Raw genomic sequence first — 21,848 nt, 5'->3', positions numbered from 1 at the left:
ATGCGGGGAACCCTATGTGGGACTCGATCCCAGGAACCTGGGACACGCCCTGGACCCAAGGCAGGCGCTCAACCGCTGAGCCACCGGGGCGGGGCGTCCCTACATTTAATAAATTAAGCAAGTTATTTATTGAGCTCTAATGAGCTTTGGGAGAGAAGCCAGGCTTCGCGGTGGCTGCAAGCCCGGGAGCCGACGTTAGGTGGCGCCAAAGGCCGATCATCCGCGCCTCCTGCCAGGCCCTCGAAGTCCTCTGAGCTCCCTCCAAGGAACCTGCCATCTAGACGACGGGAAACCGCGAGGAGGGAGGGAGACAGGGGCCCAGAGCCGGGTCCAGGAGCATCCTGGTCAGGGACAAGGAGTGCGCATCCACGCTAGTCTGAGCAAGTTCAGAAGGCGCTGAGCGACTTTGGGAGTCTCGGGTCCCGGAATCCCGAGTAGGTGGACCCAGAGGTGGGCGCGCCCGTGCATTCACCGTAGGTGGAGCCTGAGGGGAGAGGGCAGGTTGAGCTCTCAGCGTGGGCGCTCTGCGTAGGTGGGACTTAAGGGGTCGCCAGGGGTGGGGCTTGTGGGCATTCCTAGCGGGGGGACCCGGGGCCTCCGAGGGTGGGCCATGGCTCCAGAGTGAAGGGAAAGTGTCAGCTGGACGTGGGCGGAGCTCTTTCTCCAGGCGAGGCAGGCCTGGGCCCCGCCCCTGCGGTTCGACCCGCTCAGTGGGCGGGACTTGTGACTAGGGGCGGAGCCTACAGAGGCCCTTAAGGGGGACCCGTAACCGCCTGGAAGGCGGAATGTGCAGCTCTCCCGGACACAGAGGGAGTCTCTGCGGGATTCCCTGTGCTCGTGAACCGGGGCTCCGCCTCCGAGGGGGGTGGAGTCGGTGTTTCTGTCCCGCGGGGCACGCAACGCGGCGTGAGAAGAAAGTGCAAACCTCGGGCGGAGTTTACACCTCCTAGAAGCGGGACGAACTGCCGGCCCGCCCTGCCAGCGCCCTAATTGCGAGCCGCCCTGGGGAGGCGGGGCTTGTGGCTGGTGGGCGGGGCCACGGTTACCGCCTCGGCCGGCGCGGAGCTGGGAGAGCAGAGGGGCGGGGCAGTGGGTCCGCGAGAATCTCCGAGCTGGCAGGGGGCGAGGCCTAGCTTTGGCGGGCGGGGCCTCCGAGGAGCTCCCGAGGGGGCACTTTGACAGCAGTGGGTGGGCGTGGCGCACGGTTAGGCGGGACCGGTCTGACCGCGACGGCCGCGGGAGGCGGGCGGGGTCCGCGCCCGGAGGAGTAGGGCTCCGAGAGTCAGTAGGCGGAGCCTCAGGCAGCTCCGGGTCTGGGCGGACCCGGCTGGGCGCAGGCGGGGGTTCTGCCCTGGGAGGCCGTCTGTTTAGGCCCGCACGCAGCTCCGCATCTGTTGCTCATTACAGAATGACAAAGAGCCGGCTCTGGGCCCCCTTCCCCACTCCCTTTCCCTCCCTCCGACATCAGTGCATTTAACTCTTTCCTGCCCTTAGGACGCTCGGGATCCCCGGCCCAGCGTCACAGGAGGGAGCTCCAGTCTGTCCCATCCTGGCAGGCTTTGTCACCCCCAGGCTGCGTCCACACCTCCTTCTCAGACCCAGGCCTCTGGGCCACCCCGCGACCCTACTCTCATGCTTTGAATCTCTGCAGCAGCATCTCCGAGGTTAAAAAAACTTGGTCAGGATCTGGCGGGGCGTCTGGTTTGAGTTAGGGGAACAGGAGAGCAAGGACCGGGGGCGGTGCATAGCGTTCCCTCCACCCCCTCATCGGCCCCGGTTCGTCCCCAGTTCTGGCCCCTCCTCTACCGGTCCTCCGGTGTCCTGCCCAGGCCCAGGCCCAGGCCCCGGGGCCAGAGGGTGGCATAAGGCACTCGGTAGGGAAGGGGTCTCTAGGCCACCCCTCCTCTCCTGCCTGGGTGGTCATGGTGGTTCTGCTCCGTTCTAATTAGAGGCCCCTTAGAGACTGCAACTGAAAAATTACAGAGGCAATGGGAACCCAAGCCTCCCGGCCCAGGTCCCGCCTCTCCTGGTCCCCAAGGCAGTGAACCCAGGATGAAGAAGTTTGCCAGGTTCCCCCAGGCTGTGATCTTTGACCATCCCCTTTCAGGATTCATAGGACACCTCAACATTGAGCAACTTGCTCAAGCTCTGGTCTCCTAGGTCTCTCTGTCCCAGCACCACCCACACAGAGAAGGGCAAAATGTGGCCCAGGCCTGGCTCAGAATCCTGCCAAAGGAGTTGGATATGGGATATCTCTCCCAGGTTCCATGGTCTCCCCATTTTAGCCTGCTAGGCAGTGACTCTCACTTCCTTCCCAGAGCACGGAGGAGGGGCACCTTCGGAGCACCTCCAAACCAGAGGAGTGGCAGAACCTTTAAGTGCTGGGCCCCAGCTGCCAATGCAGGCAGCCTGTGGGGATAGGATGGCAAGTACCAGAGGACAGTCATAAGCTCACCCACTAGACACCCTTCACTCCCCAGAATCACCAGATCCAGAGCTTAATTTTGACTCCTAAATCCCAGTTTGGCTCCGGTTCAGCAGAAGCCCTCATTCTAGAATCCTCCCCCATATTCAGCCCCACTTTCTTGGAGTTTTGGTAAAAAGAGGAACAAATATGAAACTCCCCATGCCAAACCTCCCACTCCTGCGCTTGCTGTGTGACCTGAGGCAAAGCTCTGCCCTCTCTGGCCTCCTGTTTACTCAAGAATCTGAAGCATACCTCCCTTAAAAGGGTCTTACCTTATTTCCTTGGAGCCCAGACAAGCTGAAGGAAGATCCCCTCTTTTTTGCTGAGTCCTCCCAGACCCTCCCCTCAGACATCAATGGGGGTCAGGAGCTTTGGGTGAGGTTGGCACCCCGTTTATTGGAGAAGACCCCAGCACCCACCCCCTGAGGTCCTGGGGGCCTCGGCGTCTCCTCTGTTGTGAGTGCTGGGCCGGGGAGCAGAGTTCCCAAGAGTGAAGTCTGGTAGTTGACTGAGAGAGGAGCCTGGCTAGGCCCGGGGGAGCAGGAAGCCCTCTGTCCAGCTGGGCAACCCCCATGGGTCCCTGGTGCAGCCTGGGCCATGTGTCCAACGCATGCCCCTTCCCCCTACCCCGCAGAGGAGGGGCTGCGCCCCATCACACGCTGGTTCTGCAGGTCTGCACCCCTGTGAGGCTGCCCCGGTGGGGCATTGATTCTGTTGGGCCCTTGCTCCCAGCGTGGGTGACCCAGCGATAGCAGTCGGTAACTCTCTTGTTGGGTGCATGGGGGCCACAGCGGGTGCAGTACACGATGCCCAGTGCGAGTAGGACCACCAAGAAGACACATGTTGGCACCAGGAGTGCCACCAGCAGCCACCGGTCATCCCTCCGGCTGTGGCCTGCCATACTGGCCTCCCCCAGGGCTGTGGGGGCTGCTGAGGGCAGCCATGGGGCCACCTTGGAATCATGGGCACCCTCCCTTGGGACTTGTGAGGGTTTGGAATGGGGGTATGTAGGGCTGGTTAGTGAGGTATGGTTAGTGGGGCTCCCAGGGGGCTCTGAGGTGAGGGTAGTGTGGAGGCCTGGGGGCTGGGTGGCAGCAGGCACAGGGACTTGGTGGGCAGGGAGCACAGGAGGTCTGGGAGTAGTGGTCAGAGGGGGCTGGACAGTTGAGGTAAGGGGAAGGTGGGTGGCCTGGCCTTTGAGGTCCAGGACATCTGGGGTTACAAGGGATTGATGGGTATTGGGAGTGGCAACCGGAGGAGTGTGGTTAGCAGGGATTTGAGGCAGATGAGCGGTGGCCTGGGTATCAGTGACCTGGGTGTCTGGAAACACAGGGGACTGATGGCCAGGGGACAGTTGAGGGTGTTTGGCGGAGATAACTGGGGGCTGGTGGGCAGGGGGCCATGCTGGGTGAGTGGCAGAGATAATGGGGGGTTGGTAGGCAGAGGACAGATCCGGATGGTTGGCTGAGATCATGGGGAACTGGTGGTCAGGAGGCAAAGCTGGATGCTTGTCAGGGATCATGGGGGGCTCAGGGGCAGGGGCCAGGGGTGGGCGTGTGGCAGAGATGATAGAGGGTCGGTGGGCAGAAGGCAATGTGGGGCGTGTGGCAGAGACCACCACGGGTCGGGTGACAGAGAGCACTGAGGAGTGGTAGGGGACCCTGGGAGCACTAAGTGGGGGTGGCCAGGTGGGGTCCAGGTAGGGCATCTGATGCTCTCTGTCCTCTGGGAAACTGGGTCTATAGGCCAGGCCAAAGTCGGGTGGCTGCGTGGCCTCCATCCATGGGATCCCAGGCACCTCCGTCCAGCTACCATCAAAGGTCTCCCAGGCCTCATGTTCATCCTCTTCATCATCCCCGTCATCCAGCAGCTCATCCCCGAGGTCCTGCGAAGCCCGAGCACCCATGGCCCCCGCGGGGCTGCAGCTGATGCCGTCAGCCTCAAGCTCGTGGCCCTCCCTGCAGTAGCACTCAAAGCCACCGACATAGTTGACACACATCTGCTGGCACACGCCGGCGATCTGGCACTCATCTGTGTCCACGCAGCGGTGCGGCTCATCCTCGGCTGGCCGGAAACCCAGGCGACAGTGGCAGCTGTAGCCCTGTGGCCCACCAGGCTCACACTGTTGCTCACACGGGGCGTGGGCACAGGGGTCCTCGCAGCTTTGCCCGTCCGCTGCCAGCCGGAAGCCCTCGGTGCAGCGACAGGAAACACGACCGTCCACCTCCTCCACACACTCGTGTTCGCAGCCCCCGTTGTCCGGGCCACAGCCGGTACCTGGGCACAAGGGCCCGGCCCGAGACCAGCCCACGCCCCCCTCAGGCTGCTTCACACAGAGCAGGGAGGCTTCTCTGCCAGCCTGGCACGGCACAGCAGCCACGGAGCCGAAGGGCAGCCACTCAAACTCGGTGGAGACCAGGTGGAAGGGCGTGGTGTAGACCGCCGGGCCCGCCTGGCCCGCCTCACCCAGCAACGCTGGGCAGGAGCCCTCGAAGCCGAACTGGCACAGGTAGCCGTCGACGGCCAGCGTGCACGAGCCCTCGAGCCAGCGATGCTCACCGCTCGCCTCGAGGGCAGCGCAGCGCTGGGCCGGGCACGGCGCCCCCGTGGCCGGCTGCGCCCAGTTGGTGAAGGCCGTGTCCTGGTCTCCCGTGGTCCACGTGAAGCCGCGCAGCGGGCGCTGTGGTTGGCATTGCCGGGCCTGCCGCTGCAGGCCGATCCACAGCAGCCGGCTGGCGGGGCCGGGGCCCACCAGGCTGTCCACGCGTTGGGCTTCCTCGGGGGTCCGCGGCGTGGCCAGGTCGCCCCCCAACTCGCGGCAGGCCCGCCAGGCTTCCAGGAAGGTGCGGCGCCGAGGGAAGAGCGCGTAGCAGCTGCCCGGGCCACAGACGGCCCGGGGCTCGGCCGCCCAGGGGGCCTGGCCCAGGGTGGGCGCCGCGGCCGCCCAGGCCAGCAGCAGGCGCAGCAGCATCGCGATGCCCCCCAACTGGCCCGGGGCCGGCCCGCGGCCGCTCTTGACAGGGGGAGGGACCGGGGCCTCCGGCAGGCGGGCCGGGGGCGGGCCAGGGCTGGGCTCAGGCCTTGTAAGGAGTGGGCTGGGGCCGCTGCCAGCTCCCTGCTCCCGCTCCCCCGGGGCCGCCGGAGCAGGAAGCAGTCGGGCGGGGGGCAGAGGTGGGGGATGCTGGAGGGTAGGGGTTGGGGGAGGCGCAGCCCGCTCCCTGGGAGTCCAGAAGAGGGGGAAACGCCTGTCCCGGATGCTGGAGGACCCTCAGAATATCCCGGCAGGCAGTCCGGGGCTCTTGGCAGTGGGGTGAGGTCCCCTCCCAGAGACTCGCCCGAGATCCAGTCGAGACACACCAACCTCATCACACTTGTGAACTGTCGCAGGGCCCAACTGCTCATCATATATGTGGAAACATGCTCTGTCTCATGCCCCTCACAGCACACACATGTACATGTGCTCCTCTCCCCACTGGAGAGCACCCTCACAACACTGTCCCATCATCCCAGATTTGTACATACTCTGGCATGCTAGCCCTCTTAGCTACACATACATAGGTGGTGTGGCATCTACGTGCCCTAACACGAGACACCCCTCACGTTCACGTGCAGGTCCTGCATGGGAACCACCTTGATCACGCAGGCACCAGGCATGGGCATCATCAAACCCTCATTTATAAACTAAACTCCTGCCCCAACCTCCTCCCATCCCCAAGCTTCCTGGCTCCAGCTGGACCGGGTGTGTGGGGGGGAAGGAGGAGGAGCAGGGGGCTGCCCTCCCTTCACCTCTGCTCAGCCTGGGGCCCTGGGAACCTGGGCTTAGAGGGGGAGGAGGCAGCCCCCAAACAGGAAATGCTTCTCTGGGCTCCTGCAGCAGAAGGGCAGGGTGCATGGGGGAGGGGATGGGGTGGGGGACTCGGCTGCACTCAGGGTGAGCAGGGCTGACTGGGAGGGAACTGACTGGTGAGAGGCCATGTATGGGCATGAAGCTCACAATGACACATACATGTGTATGTGACACAGGCGTCACATGTGTGGAGCCTTCCCTGCCTCCAGAGTCTGCTGCATGGGCCTGGCCAGGGTCCTCTTCCCGCCCCTCTTGGAGGCCTCTGGAGGTTTGTGCACTGAGCCCATCATCCAGGATGGTCCCCGGGGAGCTGGCTGTCAGATTAACCCGTGAACACCCACTGTACTCTTAGCAGAAGTTTGAGCCAGGGATGGGCACATGGAAGAGAGGTTCTGCCCCTCAGTGCTCTGCCACTGATGTGCTGTGTGACTGCTGGGAAGTCACTGACCCTCTCTGGGTCTCTGTTTTTCTTATCTACAAAATGGGGTAATATGTCAGGGCCTTTAGGCTCAGCAGGGCTATCGAATCACAGCATTCAGTGTTTGCAAATGTGCTTTGTCAGCTACAAAGCATGAGGCAAATGTTCCTTAGTCTTCTGAGCAAATCTTCTGGGTCGGGGGTGGGGACCGGGCAGCTTTACTAATCACCTTACAGTGCCAGGGCTAGCCCTGCAGATATGGCCAGCTCCCCTGAAAACCAGGGCTTTTGAAGCACTTACTATATGCCTAGAAGGTTGTTCTTGAAAGGTCTACATCTCTGAAACGTATAGAATTATCCCCCTTCTCATGAGAGGAAAGTCAATCCTCATGAGAGGAAGGCAGGTCATCCTTCCCTTGGCTCAGGCCCAAAGCCTTGAGATCATCTTTGACTTCTCTTTCTCCCACACCCGACATCCAATCTCTCAGCAAATCCTGTTGGCTTCACCTTTGGAGTAGATCCACAATCTGACTGTTTCTCACCACCTTCTTTGCCACCCACCTCTGGCCTATGCCACTGGCCCCTTCCATCTGGATCCTTGCAACAGCCTCTCCTCTGGTCGTTGTCTTGCCTTCTCCATCCTGCCAGAGGGATCCCTTTAAAGCCCAAGACAGATCTGGTTACTCCCCTGCTCAGAACCCTCTGGGCCCCCAACGCACTCAGAAGACAGGCCAACGTCTTGGCCGTGACTTCCAGGCTGCTGTGGTCTGCCCCCAGACTTCTTACCCCACTCCCACTCACTCCTGCTCCAACTCCTCTGGCCTGTGGCTGTATGTGAAACTCACCAGGTCCACGTCTGTATCTTACAGGGACTGCGTTCTATGTTGTAAGATGTTCAGCAGTATCCCCGCCTTCTACCTCGATGCCAGTAGCATCCCTCCAGTTGGGACGATCAAAAATGTCTCCAGACATTGCCTAATGTTATGTCCACCCCCACCCCCCACCCCTGCCCCGGGGACTACATCACCCCCAGTGGAGAACTCTTGCTCTAGCAGCCTGTGAGCTCCATGAGGGCAGCGTCATTGTCTTGTTCCCTACTGTATCCCCAGAGCCTGGAAAGAGCCCTGCCCAGAGATGCTGCTCAGTAGGGTTTGTCTAATGAATGAATGAGACTCAGGTAAGTGAAGAACCTGGCCCAGGGCCATGCTGGGGGAATCTGGGATACCCACCTACTCCCCACACCTGCCCAGCCTTCCCCAGAAGTCACGTCAATTCAGAACAGGGAGATCCCTGGAAATCAGGAAACCTTTTTGCAGGTAGGGACACTGAGGCCCAGGGAATCTCAGAACTGGTCTGTGGCACGGCTGGAACTGGAGTGAAAGCTGCCTGCCTCTTGTTCCAGTTCTCTTTTTGCCGTGGTGTCCCCAAGGAGCCATCAGGCAGGGTCTGAGAGTTCGGCATGGCATCAAGACGTGAGGATGGGGGAGGCGGGACAGGAAGAAGGCAGAGCCTAGACAAAGTGCTGAGGTGGGGGAGCTCCAAGATGTGTCTGGAGACTACAAAGGACTCCACTGGGTCTGGAGTGAGGGACATCTAGAGAGAAAGTAAGTGAAGAGAGAATGTCAGAAAGGGGGTAGAAGCTTGGCTTGGAAGGCAGTAAGCTACCCCTAGAAGACTGGCCTCCATCGTGGGGACCACGGGAAAGAGGTATGATGGGAGTTCCCTGTGGCTGGTGTGTGGTGGGTGGAGGGGGGACAGGAGGCCAGGGACCAGTTAGGAGGTTGTTGCAATAGTCTGGGAGAGGGGAGGGAGCTGGCTGGAGAGCCGGGCAGCAGGGCGGGCCGGGCTGGGGGAGGCAGCCTCTGGAGGCTCCTTAGGGGCTGGCCAGAGCCTGATCCAAGGGTGTGGCGGGCCCAGTCATGATTCGGGCAATGGCCTGTGCTGGGGCGTCTGAGGGGAGGCTGTAAGCCGTCTGGCGAGTAGGCAGGTCAGAGCAGAGGTCAGGACTCCAGCCTCAGTTAGGGTGAGGGGTTGGGTGGCGGGCAAGAGAAGCAGGAGGAAGAGGCTCAAAGGCCAAATTCCAGATGATCTGGCTGGGCTGACGTGCAAGTAGAGGGACTGCAGGGTCAGGAGGGGGCGGGGGTAGAGATTGAGTGGGGCACCTCTGACCCCAACAAAACTAAGGGTTTTGTGGGTGGAAAATGAGGCTTGGAGCCACACCTGGATGCCTGGCATTCCCCTGCCCCCATGAGTTGGGAGAGGTGGAGTTGAGGCGGCCTAAGAACTTCCTACCCAAGTCAGGACAGTGACACAGTGCGCACAGTGTCAGGGATGGGATCTGGGTTGAGGAGACAGAGGGGGACTGGTTGTGGTCTTACTGTTTCTGCAGTCGCATTTGGTCTGGCTCATTTTGCTTCCCCCATAGTGCAGAGAAGATGCTAACTGTGCAGTAAATGCTTGGAGGATGGTGGGTGGATAGATAGACGGATGCCTGCATGGGTGAGTGCATGAGTGCGTGCATGGGTGGGAGGGTGGTGAGAGGTAGGAGAGTGGGGGGACCTTGGGTAGGTGGACCAACGGATAATGGGTGGATGGATGTAAGGAGTAAGTGGGCGGGTGGATAGATGGCTAAGTGTATGGGTGTGTGGATGAGAAGGTGTTTAGAGGCATTTGGATACCGGGATTCAGGCAGAAGTGCTAATTCACAGTGAGCCACGCTGCGATGGGTGGTGTGCAGAATGCGACTCTGTAGATCCATGGGGTGCAGTCCAGTGCGGGGAGGCAGGACCGCCAAGAGGACCGCTGGCAGGGATCACATGTGATGCTTCCTCGTTACCACAATCTGTTTTCTCTGTTGGGGCCTGAGGCCACAGTGTCTTCCTAGCAGGGGTGGAGACAGCTCGGGACACCAAGCTCTCCCGGCAGTGTGGGTGAGGAGGCTGGAGTCCTCTGCTCTGATCATGGCCTTTATGGGGAGAGCTCACCTCAAAACGGGCTTGAAAACAGAAGCCCACTTCCCCAGAAGGAGCCTTGTGTTCCAGCTACTGGGACAAGCCAGACAGTGGTTTTGGATGCAATGTGTGGGCCCGTGGGGGTGGGGTGGGGGTGAAGGCGGCCTGCAGAGGGGTTGGCCCGAAGAGAGCCCCATGGAACAGCCAGGATGGGGGGGTTGAGTACGATTAGGGGGCGCCCCCTGGGCAGGCGTCCTAGAACCTTGGCACAGTTTGCTGCTGAGCCAGCACATTGCTTTGTGTGCAAATCACCTCCTTTCCTCCTTTTTCTTTTGTCCCCATCCCCCTACCTCCCTCCATTTCTAAATTCTTCCCAAACCACCCAGCCTGCAGGCTGTCAGGGAGGAAAGGCCAACTAGTGGGCAGGAGGCGCCTGGTTTTGGGTGGGAGCCGCAGGAGGGGAGGTGGGAGGGGTCCCAGGGCAGGAGTGGGAAGGGAGGGCAGTGTGGGGGGAGGGCAGTGATTCTGGCCTCCTTCTCCTCCCCACGTGCTGGGGCCGCACCCTCTGTGCTTCTGGATGGGAGAGACCGCAGGAAGGGGGGTGGTGCTGGGGACCGGAGACGAGACGGGTGGGAGAGACACTTGGGGAAGGTGGGGTCCAGGAAGAAGGGATCCAGGGCCCCCCGGGGAGTAAGGGATTCCGACAGCTGGAGGGTGCTGGGAGGTGGACTTCACCTTGGAGAGAGACTGGGTATGCTGGTGGGTGTACCTGGGTGTCGTACATGAACGCGTGCACATGAGTGTGTATGCTCGCGTGGGGCTGGCATGGCTGAGGGTGTCCACAGCTGTGTGTGTCCCCATGGGCCCACAGCTGTGAGGGGAGACCCTGGGTGGCCCAGCCTGGGCACAGCTGGAGCCCCAGTCCCTCTCCTGGCAGATACCTGACCTGAACATCTGGCCACATCTGCCCACAAGGATGGGAGTCCTGGAGCCCACCTCGGAGCTAGAAGGGCCCAGCTGTTCTGCTCGGTGTGCTCACAGCTCAGAGAGGGACAGGGCTTGCCCCGGGTCACAGGGGAGGCAGAGCAGGAGCTACGCGAGTTTGGGGTTCCCAGGAGGGGCTGGCTTCCTGGCCGTCCTCTGCTGCTCCCTGGCTGTGAGGCTTCGTGGAGAGCCTGTGAGGCTGCCCTGACCTGGCTGCAGCCGCCTCATCTGTGGGAGAGGTGACTACGGGTGAGGCCTGTGTGCTCCCCGAGGCATCTGGGAGAAGCCTGGTACCTAGGGTGACCGACCTGCCCCAGTTTGCTGAGGACTCTCCCTGTGTCAGCACTGGAAGTCCCAGATGCTGGGAACCATCCTGGCCCCCGAGCAAACAAGGATGGTTTTGCTGTGTCACCAGGAATGTTTCTTTCTTTCTTTTCTTTTTTTTTTTTTAAGATTTTATTTATCCATGAGAGACACAGAGAGAGGCAGAGACACAGGCAGAGGGAGAGGGAGAAGCAGGCTCCCTGCAGGGGAGCGCGATGTGGGACCCGATGTGGGACCCGATGTGGGACCCGATGTGGGACCCGATCCCAGGTCTCCAGGATTACACCCTGGGCCGAAGGCAGGCGCTAAACCACTGAGCCACCCGGGGATCCGGGGATCCGCATGGAATGTTTCTTTTTCCACCGAGTCCTTCCCACTGCTACCCCAGTGGCAGCATCCCGCACCTGGAACTTGCCCTCTTCTTCCTGTCCTCTCGCTGTCCCAGGGACCTCTGGAGTCTCACTGTTCTTCACACTGTTTCCGGTGCTGTTCCCTCTCTGTTCCCTCTCTGTCACAGGCATCTCCAGTGCGGCAGTCACTCTCTGGGGTCTCTCTGTCTCCTCTCCCGTCCCTAGGATTATCACCTTATTGGTTTCTCCAGTCTGTCTCTCTGTTCTCTGCCCACTTCTGGATCATCCCTCTCTGCCTCTGGCGTCTGCCTCCCTGTCTCCCCATTCCTGTTCCAGTCTCTGGCTCCCCACCTTCCCTGGGTGGTCCAGGCCTCCCTCCTCTCTCCCGGCACGCACCCCCAGGGCTGGCTAGGGTGGGAGCCAGGTCTGGGGGCTATGACCAGGCCGGGAAGGGGAAAGCAAGCAGACATGATATTTATGTTAGGACTTCAAAGTGGAGCAGAGCCTGAGGCAGGCTTGGTGGGGGCCAGTGTGGGTAGGAGAGGGGAGGAGGGTAGTAGCAAAAGCTCAGGCCCCTCCCTGGTGAGGGTCTCCTTGTGGACACTTATCTCCCCCATGGGACACAGACCTACAGTGGGGACAGAACAGGCTATTTTGGTGCAGAGTTCCAAGAAAGGCACTTCCTGTGCATGCGTGCACGCACGCGTGCGCACACAGACACACACACCCTCCTGCCTCCAGCCCCATCCTTTCTTCCTGTCACCCTGCAGGAGCAGCTGGATCCTCTGAGCATCAGCCCAGCCAGGGAGGCAGGGGGCTCAGGAGGTGGCAGGAGCAGAGAGCTCCATCTCAGCAGGAAAACAGCCCTGGCGCTGGGACAGCTGTGTGTTCTCCGCTTTCTGGCAGAGGCCTCGCCTGGCAGGGCAGTGAGGGTCTGTAACCCTATCAGCCCCGACTGGGCCAGCCCCGTCCAGCCCTTCAGGGCCTCTGGGGTCCACCCCAGCTGCCTGCTTGAGGGCCTAAGGAGCCGTGAAGGTCACCCCACCCTTGCCCCCCACCCTTGGCCTAACCCTTGCTAAAGACACCCAGCTGCTGGGGCTGGGAAGGCTTGGGGTCAGGGGCCCAGGCCCTAGTGGGGAGGGCGGGAGGGGCTGATTGTCTCATCCTGCAGCTCAGCTCTGCGTCCTAAGCCCCTCCCAGGAGCCAGACCAAGCAGACACCCCTCATGCTGGGCCATCCCTCATGAAGCCCACTCCCATACTAGAGGCCTGCTCTGGACTCAAGATGCTTTCTAGTGTGAAGCCCACCCAGGCCCCCAAAGCCCCAGCCCCTGGGTCATTACCCTCACCCTCCCAGATCCTCCCCAGGCGCTTCCCGTGAATCACTCAGGCTGGAATCTGATGAGCTCAGGCCTCCCCGCCCAGTACTGCCGGCCTCTGCCTCCTTCCTGGCCAGTGGGCTTGCCACACCCCCCACAGGGGTCTTCTCAGCAACTCACAGCCCCCACCAGGGTCCACCATGGACTGGAATGGCTGAGTGTGGCAGGGATAGGCCAGGGCTGGAGTGAGATTAGTCAGAATAAGGGCTTGGACCTCGGGCAGCCCAGGTGGCTCAGCGGTTTAGCGCCGCCTACAGCCCGGGGCGTGATCCTGGAGACCAGGATGGAGTCCCACGTCAGGCTCCCTGCATGGAGCCTGCTTCTCCCATATTACTAAATAAATAAAACCTTTAAAAAAAAAAAAAAAAGGGCTTGGACCTCTTCTGCATGATCAGAAGTATCAAAGTCTGCATGCGTGTGTGTGTGTGTGTGTGTGTGTACACTTCCTATGCCCGTGCAGAGTGAGAAGGAAGCCCACGTGCCGTGTCTGAGTGGGGGGACTTGGCTGTGGCAGTGGCAGTGCTACACGGGTAGGTGTGTGTTATGGAATCCCTGTGTGGCAGTCATCACATGTCTCTGTGTCAGCCTGTTCCCATGTATGTGTGTCAGGGAGTCACGTTCTGAACCACGGTGGCAGGGAGGGTGTTGAGGGAATGTCTCTGCGTTTGCAGATCTAAGGGTGTCTGTAGGGTGGGGCTCAGAGGAGCGGCCTATGTGTGTCACTGTGTCCCATCCCGCAGGCCACGAATGGCTAACAGTCTCCTGGTGTTCCTGCCGTTCTGAGTGTTCCTGTTAAGGCCGGGGCTGCCTAGGTGTTCGGTACATGACCGTGGCATGCAAGGTGCCACACCTTCTGCGCACAAACATGAGTCAGGATGTTTCTGTATTCAATCGGGGAGGGGGTTGGTGAACACGGATCACAAGACCACAGCAGGGTTAAATGCTCTGTGACGGTGGTGGGTGTCAAGGACTACCTTTCTCCCCAGCCTCCCAGGGCCCCTCTCAGGCCACCCAGCTCTCCTTCCCAACCTCGGTTGGCAGGACCCCTGGGGGATGGCCCCCGGCGCCCCCGCCCCTCTCCCCCGGCCTGGCACCAGGCTGAGCGCCTGGGGGTCCCCGGAAGGAGGCCGGCAATGGCCTGGGAACGGGTGTGCTCGCCCCCTGGCGGCAGCAATGGAGGATGCGCCGCCGCCTCCCCAGGAATTCGGAGGAACTGTTTAGGCTGCGTCTTCCTCCATCAATCATTACACGTACATGGACTGAGTGCCAGTTCCGGGCCAGGCATTGTTCTAGGCGCCCGAGATTTGGAGGCGAACAAGGCTGACTTGGCTCTGACCTAGTGGGGAAGACAGACCGGGAGCTGCGGTGACTCTAGGGGTGATGAGAGCAACATTTCCAAGCCAGGAAAGGACTTGGCTGCTGCTTGAGAGCGAAACTCTGCCTTCCAGCCCTGCTCTGCAGCAGTGGGTGCTGGGCAAGGTGCGGCACCTCTTGGTGACTTCCTCTTCCAAAAGGCCAAAGGTGGGAGGCAGCGTCAGGAAGGGGCAGTCCTGAACCTCAATGCACACACAGGGCGTGCTGTTCTTGCCAGATCACACTCATTCCCTCTGCCTGGGGCTGGGGGTGCTTGGTGCTTGGTCCATTAGGACGCAGGAGAGTATTGCTGAGAGGATGAGTAAATGAGTGCTTCTGCGTTGGAGGATTGCAGAATCCGAAGCTCCACAGAACTTGGCAACCCAGCTCTTTGCCCTTTACTAAACTACTTGCCCTGAGCAAGCCTGTTTCCTCATCTGTAAAATGGGGATAGGTCAGTCTTATATTGGCCTACCATCGCCTGCCCTGCTCAGAGTCCCAGCCCCTGTATGGTGACCCTTGATCATGTTGAGTTATTCGGCCTCAGCCCCTGACCAAGCAGAATGTCTTGAGAAGATAAACTAAAAGGCTCAGTAGCAAGCAGGCCCTGGTAGTGCTCTGATGAGCCACTGTGAGGAGTGTGCTGAATTCCCAGAGCCAGAAATTGGGACTGAGCACAGCTAGGGGGTTAGGAAAGGGCTTGCAGAGGCCCCTAAGGAAGGGGCTCAGAAGCCTCTGCCAGCCCCAGTTCCCATGACATGAGCTCCACATCTGGCCCTGGGGTTCTACGTCTTCCTCTGGAACTGAACTTGAGGCATCCTGTGTTTGGTTCCCAGAACCCAGGCCTCCCTTAACCTCCCAGCTCCCCACCTCACTGCCCTTCACTCTTATTTATCAAACTCAAATCAGGGGACAACATTTATTGAGTGTCTCCGTAGTGCCCAGTGCTGTGCAAGGCACTGAGGTGTGGGCATGGGATGGGGAGGGAGGACATACAAAAGGGGAGACTCCCTATCAGCAAAAAGCGTGGAGTGGTGGGTGAATATGGGGTGGGAAGAGCTGCTGGTGGCCCAGTGAAAAATTTGGGAGCCCTGCACCCAAATCTGTATCTGGACTGTCTGAAATCCCAACGTCCAGGATTTCTCTCTTCCGGTTGTCATTGTCTGTCTGACATGCGGGCTGATGTCCTTTTGTGCTCAGCACTGAGGGAGACTGGCTGGGGTCCTCCTTCCACCAGGGCCAGGTGGATAGTGATCCCCATGGAGTTAGCGTCCCCCAGATCCCCGATTCCAAGGGAGCTGAGGGCCCACAGCACCGGCCCCTGCCCCGACCCCTGGTTGCCTGGTGGCTGCCAGAGTACGGAGCCTATGACCACCTAACTCTGTGGGGCCCTGGAGCCGCCCTCGCCCCTCTGAATTACCCACTCTGCCACTTCCTGGGCTACATGCACCCTCTTGTGGTCGTTACTGGCATCTTCTTTGCTCCGATTTGCTCCCAGCTCTGCCCCTCCCCCCCACTTTGGGGCTGTAGGGCATTAGGGTTAATTTATTGGTGACTTAGACTAAAGGGTGTCTTTGGAACCTGACACCTGGTTTGGGTGGGGAACCCTTAATGGCTGACTGTGCAATCAATATCTCAGGAGTCACTTCCCCAAACCTCAGTGTGTAATAAACTGTGCCCAGCCTCCCGTGAAGCTCTTGTGAGGCCCAGAAGAGGCTAAGTGCAGAGAAAATAGTTTCCAAGCACCCTTCCATTTGAGAAGCCTGTCTCCCCTGTTCAAGTCCCCTGGGCTGCCAGAGTGTCTAGCAGGACTTCCCATCTTGAGGATGGACTGGGGTCTGGGTGATCCTCCGGCTGGGATCTCAAGGATCTCCTCTAGAATCACAGACAAGAGCCTTCAGTGAATGCACACAACAGACCCTCAGAGGGGGTGTTGCTAATAGCACACCCCCACCCTCTCCTTCCCTCTAGTCTGAGCTCTGCTTTGCATCAGAACCATCCATTTGACTCCTGGAGGACTTCTGGGAGAAGGCAGGACAGCAACAGCACCCCCTCTTTCTAGGTGAGGACACTGGAAGACTGGCATTGCTAGTCTTCCAGGTGGGCTAAGGCCAGACTGGGCTCTGAGCCCTTGTGGGGTCCCTGAATCCTCCTGACACCCAAAAGCAGGTGAAGCCTTCTGGAGCCTTGAAGCCCCAAGCCAGGAGGGGCTGCCAGCACAGCGCCTCTGCCCCACTGCTGCCACTGCCAGAGGCTGGGCCCCTATTGGGTTTGTCCCTTGCCGGCACTCTGGCTACTAAAGGCTGGTTGGCCTCCACCTGGGAGGGAAGGGCAAGAGGCAAAGAGCCTTAACCCTTGGTGTGGGGTCCCTCAGATCCCCTCAGCTTTATTCCAGTGTTCCATTATAGCCAGTCCAGGCACCACCCCTGCAGGTGTGATCACAGAGATGAGTATCAGACAGAGGGTGGCACGCCCAGGAGTGGCCTGGGGTGGGGAAGCCTGAGAGGGGTGGGCCTGAGAGGCATTCCCAGCAGGCTGAGTTTTACATCCCAAATGACCGGTCTGGCCCCTTCCAGCTACTCCTCTGCTGCCTCAGCCTCTGGCCCCCCTGGCTGAGCAGGGCCCTCCCTGGCCTGGCCCATACCTCCCTCGGCCCTTTCAGTAATTGTCTCAGACTCTCCTCTGCTGTCCTCGGGACTGGCTTTGACCTTGAAGGCCCCATCTCCCTGGCGCGCCCCCGCCTCCTCCCTGTCCCCTGCCTCTGGCTGCCCACTGCTGGCCTCTGGCGTAGCCCTAGGTGTGGCCTCCTGGGCCTCAGGCTGCTCTGCCCTGCGATAGACCAGGTAGCTGGTTGTGGGAAGCCTGTGGGCCAGGGCTCCAGGGGGCAGGCAGTGGTAGCCCTGCTCCTTGTATAGGAAGAGGCGAAATGTGTCAGGCTGGGTCACTCGGAACTTGGTGGCACAGAGCTGGCTCAGGGTGGCAATCGAGGCCCCTGGGGGCACTGCCAGGGTCTTGGAGGTACAGCCGCTGCTGGGGTCCTGATAGGCTACTCGGAGGAGGTGCTGTGTAGAAGGAAAGGAAGAGTTCGATCCTGCCTGGCATATATCTGGCTGCAAAGCCTGAGGTCCCAGGGTAGGCTCTTTGGGGACAGGGTGGGGTGGTATAAATCCAGTGGTAGAGCCAAGAGACAAAAGCTGTTTGGACAAGGTGAGTTTCAAGCTGGGCTCAGAGGAAAGGAGAGACCTGCCTTGGCTAGCGGCTGGAAGGGTGGCCCCAGCAGGTCTCTAGAGCCCAACAACCAGACTCAGAGCCTACCTAAGGCTAAGCCTGGGCCCTAAGCACATATACTGTGTCAACTCGTTTAATCCGCACATTGACCCCAGGAGGCAAATACTGTAACCTCATTTTATAGATGGGGAAGCCAAGGCACAAAGAGGTTACATAACTTGCCCAAGCTCCTGCAAACAGAAAGTAGCAGAGCCAGGATTTGAACCTGGCATCTGGCTACGGGGTGTGAACTCTTAACAAAGACTAGGAAGGGTCCCTTGACTGGATGGAGAGGAGGGTAGGGGGAGCATGGGCTGGGAGCCTCACTCCACGGGAGGGCAGAGCCCCAGGTGGAGGCCAGAAGTCAGGATGTGGGGCTTGAGCTTGCCACCATGTCATACCTCAGTTTCCTCAGTCTGTAAGATGGGCATATACTAATGGTCCCAATTTGGAGTTTCTATGAAGCTGCAGGGCTGAGCCCCTAGAGTCACAGAGCATGGTGCTGGCACACAGAATGCACCCTCTCGAGAAAGGCTAGGGTTTGAGGTTTGGTCCCCATAGGGTGCCATGTCTATGACAGGGTGATATAGGACTAGCTTCTCCCTTGTTGGGTCTCACTAGGGGAAGGGGGAGACTGTGCAGGGTGATGCCAAACCCCCCCTTCTGCTCTGTGCTGGGGCTGGGCAGCTCAGCAGATGGGGTGGACGCCCTATTACCTGGAAGCTGTGGGTGGCAGGCAGGCGGCGCTGCTCCCAGAGGCTGAGGGAGCGCTGTAGCTCCTGTGACGGGCTCAGGGGGACGGTGTGGGCCTGGTCCAGGCCACTCAGCAGGGCCAGGCTGGCCGATAGGCTGGTCAGGTAGTAACCGCCTAGGACACAAGGGGAAGAATGCAGCTCAGGCTAGGGGTAGGTGACACTTCGCCACCCCCCACCACTTAATGGGGACCGTGCAGCCCCTGAGGCAGCCTGGTCCCACACAGGCAGGTGGAGGAGCTTCCTCACCCTCTCCAGTGAGCAGGGTGGGCTCCAGCAGTTCTGACATGTACTCAGCCTCCAGCAGCAGCTCAGGAAGGTCGCACTGGGCCAGGACGAGGCTTAGCAGTGGGAGGAACTCATCTGCCCCCGCGCCCTCCCCTGTGGGGTGACAGGGGAGGAAGCTTCAGACTCCTCTGGGGCCCCAGGGTCAGAGTCCACTCCTTGTCTCAGAGAGGGACCCTTTCCTCCACCTGCTGAGCCTTGGGTGAAGTGGTCTCTATGGCAACCACAGACAGAGGCTGGGGAGAGGGTGCTCTACTCTCTGGGCCTCAGCTGTACCATCTGTGAGATGGGAGTGTTGGGCTCACTTTTCCCCCTGCTGTGCCATTCTGGAGTCTCAGTGGGAGGCTGCCTCTGCCGCAGCACGGGGCTGGCTGGTAGTGGGAGGAGGGGGCATACCCGCCTGGGTCCTCAGGGCTGTGTAGAGCAGCTGGCAAGCCTGCAGGAGCCGCTTGACCTGGGCACTGGGTGAGTAGGCATGGAGCAGCTGCAGCAGCTTCTGGTGCACCTGCTCCATTTCTACCGGGGAGGGCAGGCTCACATGGGACCCGAAGGCTCCAGGGCCCTGGGCCCGGGCCAGGCGGAGGCCTTCAGCCAGGCGGCCCAGGGAGCCATTGGCAGAAAGCCGGTGGCGCAGGCGGGAGGCCAGGATGGGCCGGAGAGGTTTGAGCACGGAGCGGTGCAGCGACTTCTCCAAGATGTGCTCTGAGGAGGAGAGGCGGGCAGGGTCAAGGGGAGCAGGGCGCAAGTGGGGGCCAGCGTCCCCGGGAGGGGGGTGCAGCCAGAGGGGGAGAGAGATGAAAAGGAGGAGGAATCTCTGGGTGAGACGGGAGAATAGTGGGAGAGAGGTGGGGAGCGCGAAGAGCTGGAATTACAGACTCTGGGGCTGAGCCCGTGGAGCCCGGGGCCAGGGTCTCACCCAGTCTCTCGGGCGGCAGCAGCTTCTCAGGGCCCAGCTCTGTGCTCAGCATGGCCCGAGCCCGGCTCAGCGCCTCTCGGACATCCTGCAGCTCCCGGGGCTCAGGGCCAGCCCGCACCTGGGTCAGGAGGTCCTGCACCAGCTGGCCCACAGCCGTCTGTCGGTCCTGCATCAGAGCTGTGGCCACCCGGCCCACCTGCCGCTCAGGCGCCAGCAGGGAGCAGAAGGCCGCGCTCATGGACCGCAGCAGGGGCCTCCGGTGGCCCAGGCGGGGTGAGGTTGCTGGGCTTCCGTGGGCCCTGGGCGCCCCCTCCTCTTCCGAGCTGCTGGGGGAGCCGCAGTCTACCTCCCGGAGGGAGGGTAGGGGTGGGAGGCTGGGGCTGGCGCCCCCTGGCACACAGTACCCCACTGAGCTCTCCCTTCGCAGAAGCTGGCGAGGGGGTAACCTGTCTGTCTCGCTGGGGGCTGCACCTGGCAGAATGGGGACCGGGGGAGGTGGCACAGCGGGTGGAGACAGAGGGCTAGAGGTCTCCGTGGACACACGCACTTTGAAGCTCCTCTTGAATTTCTCCCGCTTGGTGGGGCCCAGGTCCCCTGGGAACAGGGGATTGAAGAAGCACAGGGCGGCTCCCGTACCCTGGTCCAGCTCTTGTGGGGGCCGGGGCTTCAGCCGGGGCAGCAGCTGGTCTTCAGATGGGCCCTGCTGAGCCCTGGTGTTGAGGGAGGAGCTCCAGAACTCTAGGGAAGAGAAACCAATTGGGGCCTCGGGGAGGTTTGGGGAGTTGTGCCCAAATGAGGGAAAGGCACTGACTCAGGCCTTGCATCCACGTGCCTTCCTTTCCTTCTTGGCCTCGGCTTGTCCATCTGTGCAATGGGTAGCAGAAGAGCCCTTACCAATGCCCAGATGGGAGATGGCTTCCAGTTCCTTGTGGGTGGCTGCCTGGCAGATGGCTCTGGGGAGCTGCAGTGGGAGGAGGAGGATGTCTCTGAGGCCAGAGAGAGAAACAGAAAGCCAGGGGTGAGGGATGCTCAGGGCACTGGGGGCTGACAGAACCTGCAGAGGTTGGGAGGACAGGATGTCCCAGGGACCTGGGACCAACGGACACCAGGCACCCTGCAGCCAGGCTTACCGGGTATGGCAGTAGGCGCAGATGAGCTGGACCAGGTCTGGGAACATGAGTTCTGAGCCCTCCAAGGAGACGCCTGAGGGACGGGAAGTGCGGTTGTTCTCCAGAAAACACCCCTGTGCCCGGCCCGGACTGCTTCCAGCCCCTTCCCCCCAGGCCAGTCCTGCTCACCCCCAGGGCTCTCCTGGATGTAGTGGCTAGAGACAAAGGAGGGGCCACTGGCCTCGGGCAGCCGCACGCACAGGGCCTGGCACCCGCGAGTGTTAGATTTCCGCACAAGGAACATCTGCAAGGGACAGGGGTCGGAGGCTCGGGACCTCGGTGTCCAGCCTTCCCCCCCCCGCCGCCCCGCCTCCGTCGGCTAGTCCCAGGATCAGGGGCCAGACTCACCCCCGGGGGCTCGGTCCTCAGCACATGCAGAGCAGCCGCCGCGCTGGCCCGCAGCTGCAGCCACACGGGCCGCGTGAGCAGCAAGCGCTCCCGCAGGCTCACGGTGCGCCCGGGCCGCTGGGGCCCAACTGTCTGCCACCCACCGGCCCCGGGCACGTCATACAGTGGGTCCTGGGCTGGCCTAAAGGGCGGGCACCAGATCTGAGCAGGGGCCCAGGGGGTGGGACCCTTGCCCAACCCTTTCCCCCCACCTCTGCCCTGGGACAGACCCTGCTCTGCCATCCCTCCCTGTCCCACGGGGCTGCCCTTCCAACTTCACTAACTTTTCTCTCTCCGGGTGCCCAGGTGTGAAGTTGGAGAGGCTGGGGGCTCCAAGAGGTCCAGCCCCTGGCTCCCCAGGGGTTTCCATGGCTGGGAGCTCCTTTGGTTTCTCCCGGTTTCTCCCAGGACTCAGGAAGAGAATCCAGCCCCCAAGGCAAGAGCGCTCACATTCCCAGCAGTGAGTAACACTTCCTGAGGGCGGTTCGCCCTGTCACGCCCCGCCAGTTAACTCTTGTGTGTCCCCTTAGCCCGGGCAGTGCCCGCTTCCTCCGTGTTCAGGCCCAGCCTCAGGGAGCAAGGGTCCTCTCCGTGCAGTGCCACTCCACGAGCCCCGGCTGTGGGGCTGCCACCTCCACACAGCGCATCCTGAAGCCTCGCCAGCCTCCTCGAGGCACACGAGCAGGCGGGAAGGGGTTAAGCTGGGCCCATCTGGGTCCCACAGGCCCAAGTTTGCCCATGGGGCACCTTTAATTAAGTTTGTGGTCAACTGCTCATTTGTGTGCCCTCCCCGCCCCCCGTCAGCCCAGTGGGAGGGCACCCCCTACTGGTCACAGATGACTCATTCTCGAGCCTAACTTGGGTTTTGGATTTTCGGTTGCCATGGAGAAAGGATGCTGTGTCTCCTTGGAAACTAACCCCTTTGCTTAACTGAGGTTCTGGGGGTGGTTCTAACACTTGGCGCTAAATGGGATGGGGGTGGGGGAGTTTGGTTGTGAGGT

At 61.0% G+C, this 21,848-nt stretch overlaps 2 protein-coding genes across 3 annotated transcripts; both read right to left on the bottom strand.

Moving 5' to 3' along the window:
- Positions 1 to 2,837: 2,837 nt before the first annotated feature.
- CD248 (CD248 molecule) lies at positions 2,838 to 5,449 on the bottom strand. The gene has a single exon (XM_025446217.3). The coding sequence runs from the start codon at positions 5,436 to 5,438 to the stop codon at positions 3,120 to 3,122; it is 2,319 nt and encodes a 772-aa protein (XP_025302002.1). The 5' UTR covers positions 5,439 to 5,449; the 3' UTR covers positions 2,838 to 3,119.
- An 8,332-nt stretch (positions 5,450 to 13,781) lies between these two features.
- RIN1 (Ras and Rab interactor 1) lies at positions 13,782 to 21,762 on the bottom strand. 2 transcript variants are annotated; one of them, XM_049096877.1, is made up of 10 exons: positions 21,132 to 21,762; positions 20,809 to 20,989; positions 20,590 to 20,704; positions 20,422 to 20,494; positions 20,186 to 20,277; positions 19,292 to 20,029; positions 18,772 to 19,077; positions 18,340 to 18,471; positions 18,055 to 18,206; positions 13,782 to 14,054 (listed from the first exon to the last, which is right to left on the bottom strand). In XM_049096877.1, the coding sequence occupies exons 1-10, from the start codon at positions 21,215 to 21,217 to the stop codon at positions 13,956 to 13,958; spliced, it is 1,974 nt and encodes a 657-aa protein (XP_048952834.1). In that variant the 5' UTR covers positions 21,218 to 21,762; the 3' UTR covers positions 13,782 to 13,955. The 2 variants fall into 2 exon arrangements, with proteins under 2 accessions (XP_048952834.1, XP_025301668.3); XM_025445883.3 differs by lacking the exon at positions 13,782 to 14,054 and adding an exon at positions 14,977 to 17,133 and having other exon boundaries at positions 21,132 to 21,739.
- Positions 21,763 to 21,848: the final 86 nt, after the last annotated feature.

The sequence above is a fragment of the Canis lupus genome, chromosome 18, assembly GCF_003254725.2.
Source record: "Canis lupus dingo isolate Sandy chromosome 18, ASM325472v2, whole genome shotgun sequence".
NCBI classification, from domain to species: domain Eukaryota; kingdom Metazoa; phylum Chordata; class Mammalia; order Carnivora; family Canidae; genus Canis; species Canis lupus.
Note: the sequence above shows the minus strand (reverse complement) of the source record. Positions and strands in the feature narration are given on the sequence as shown.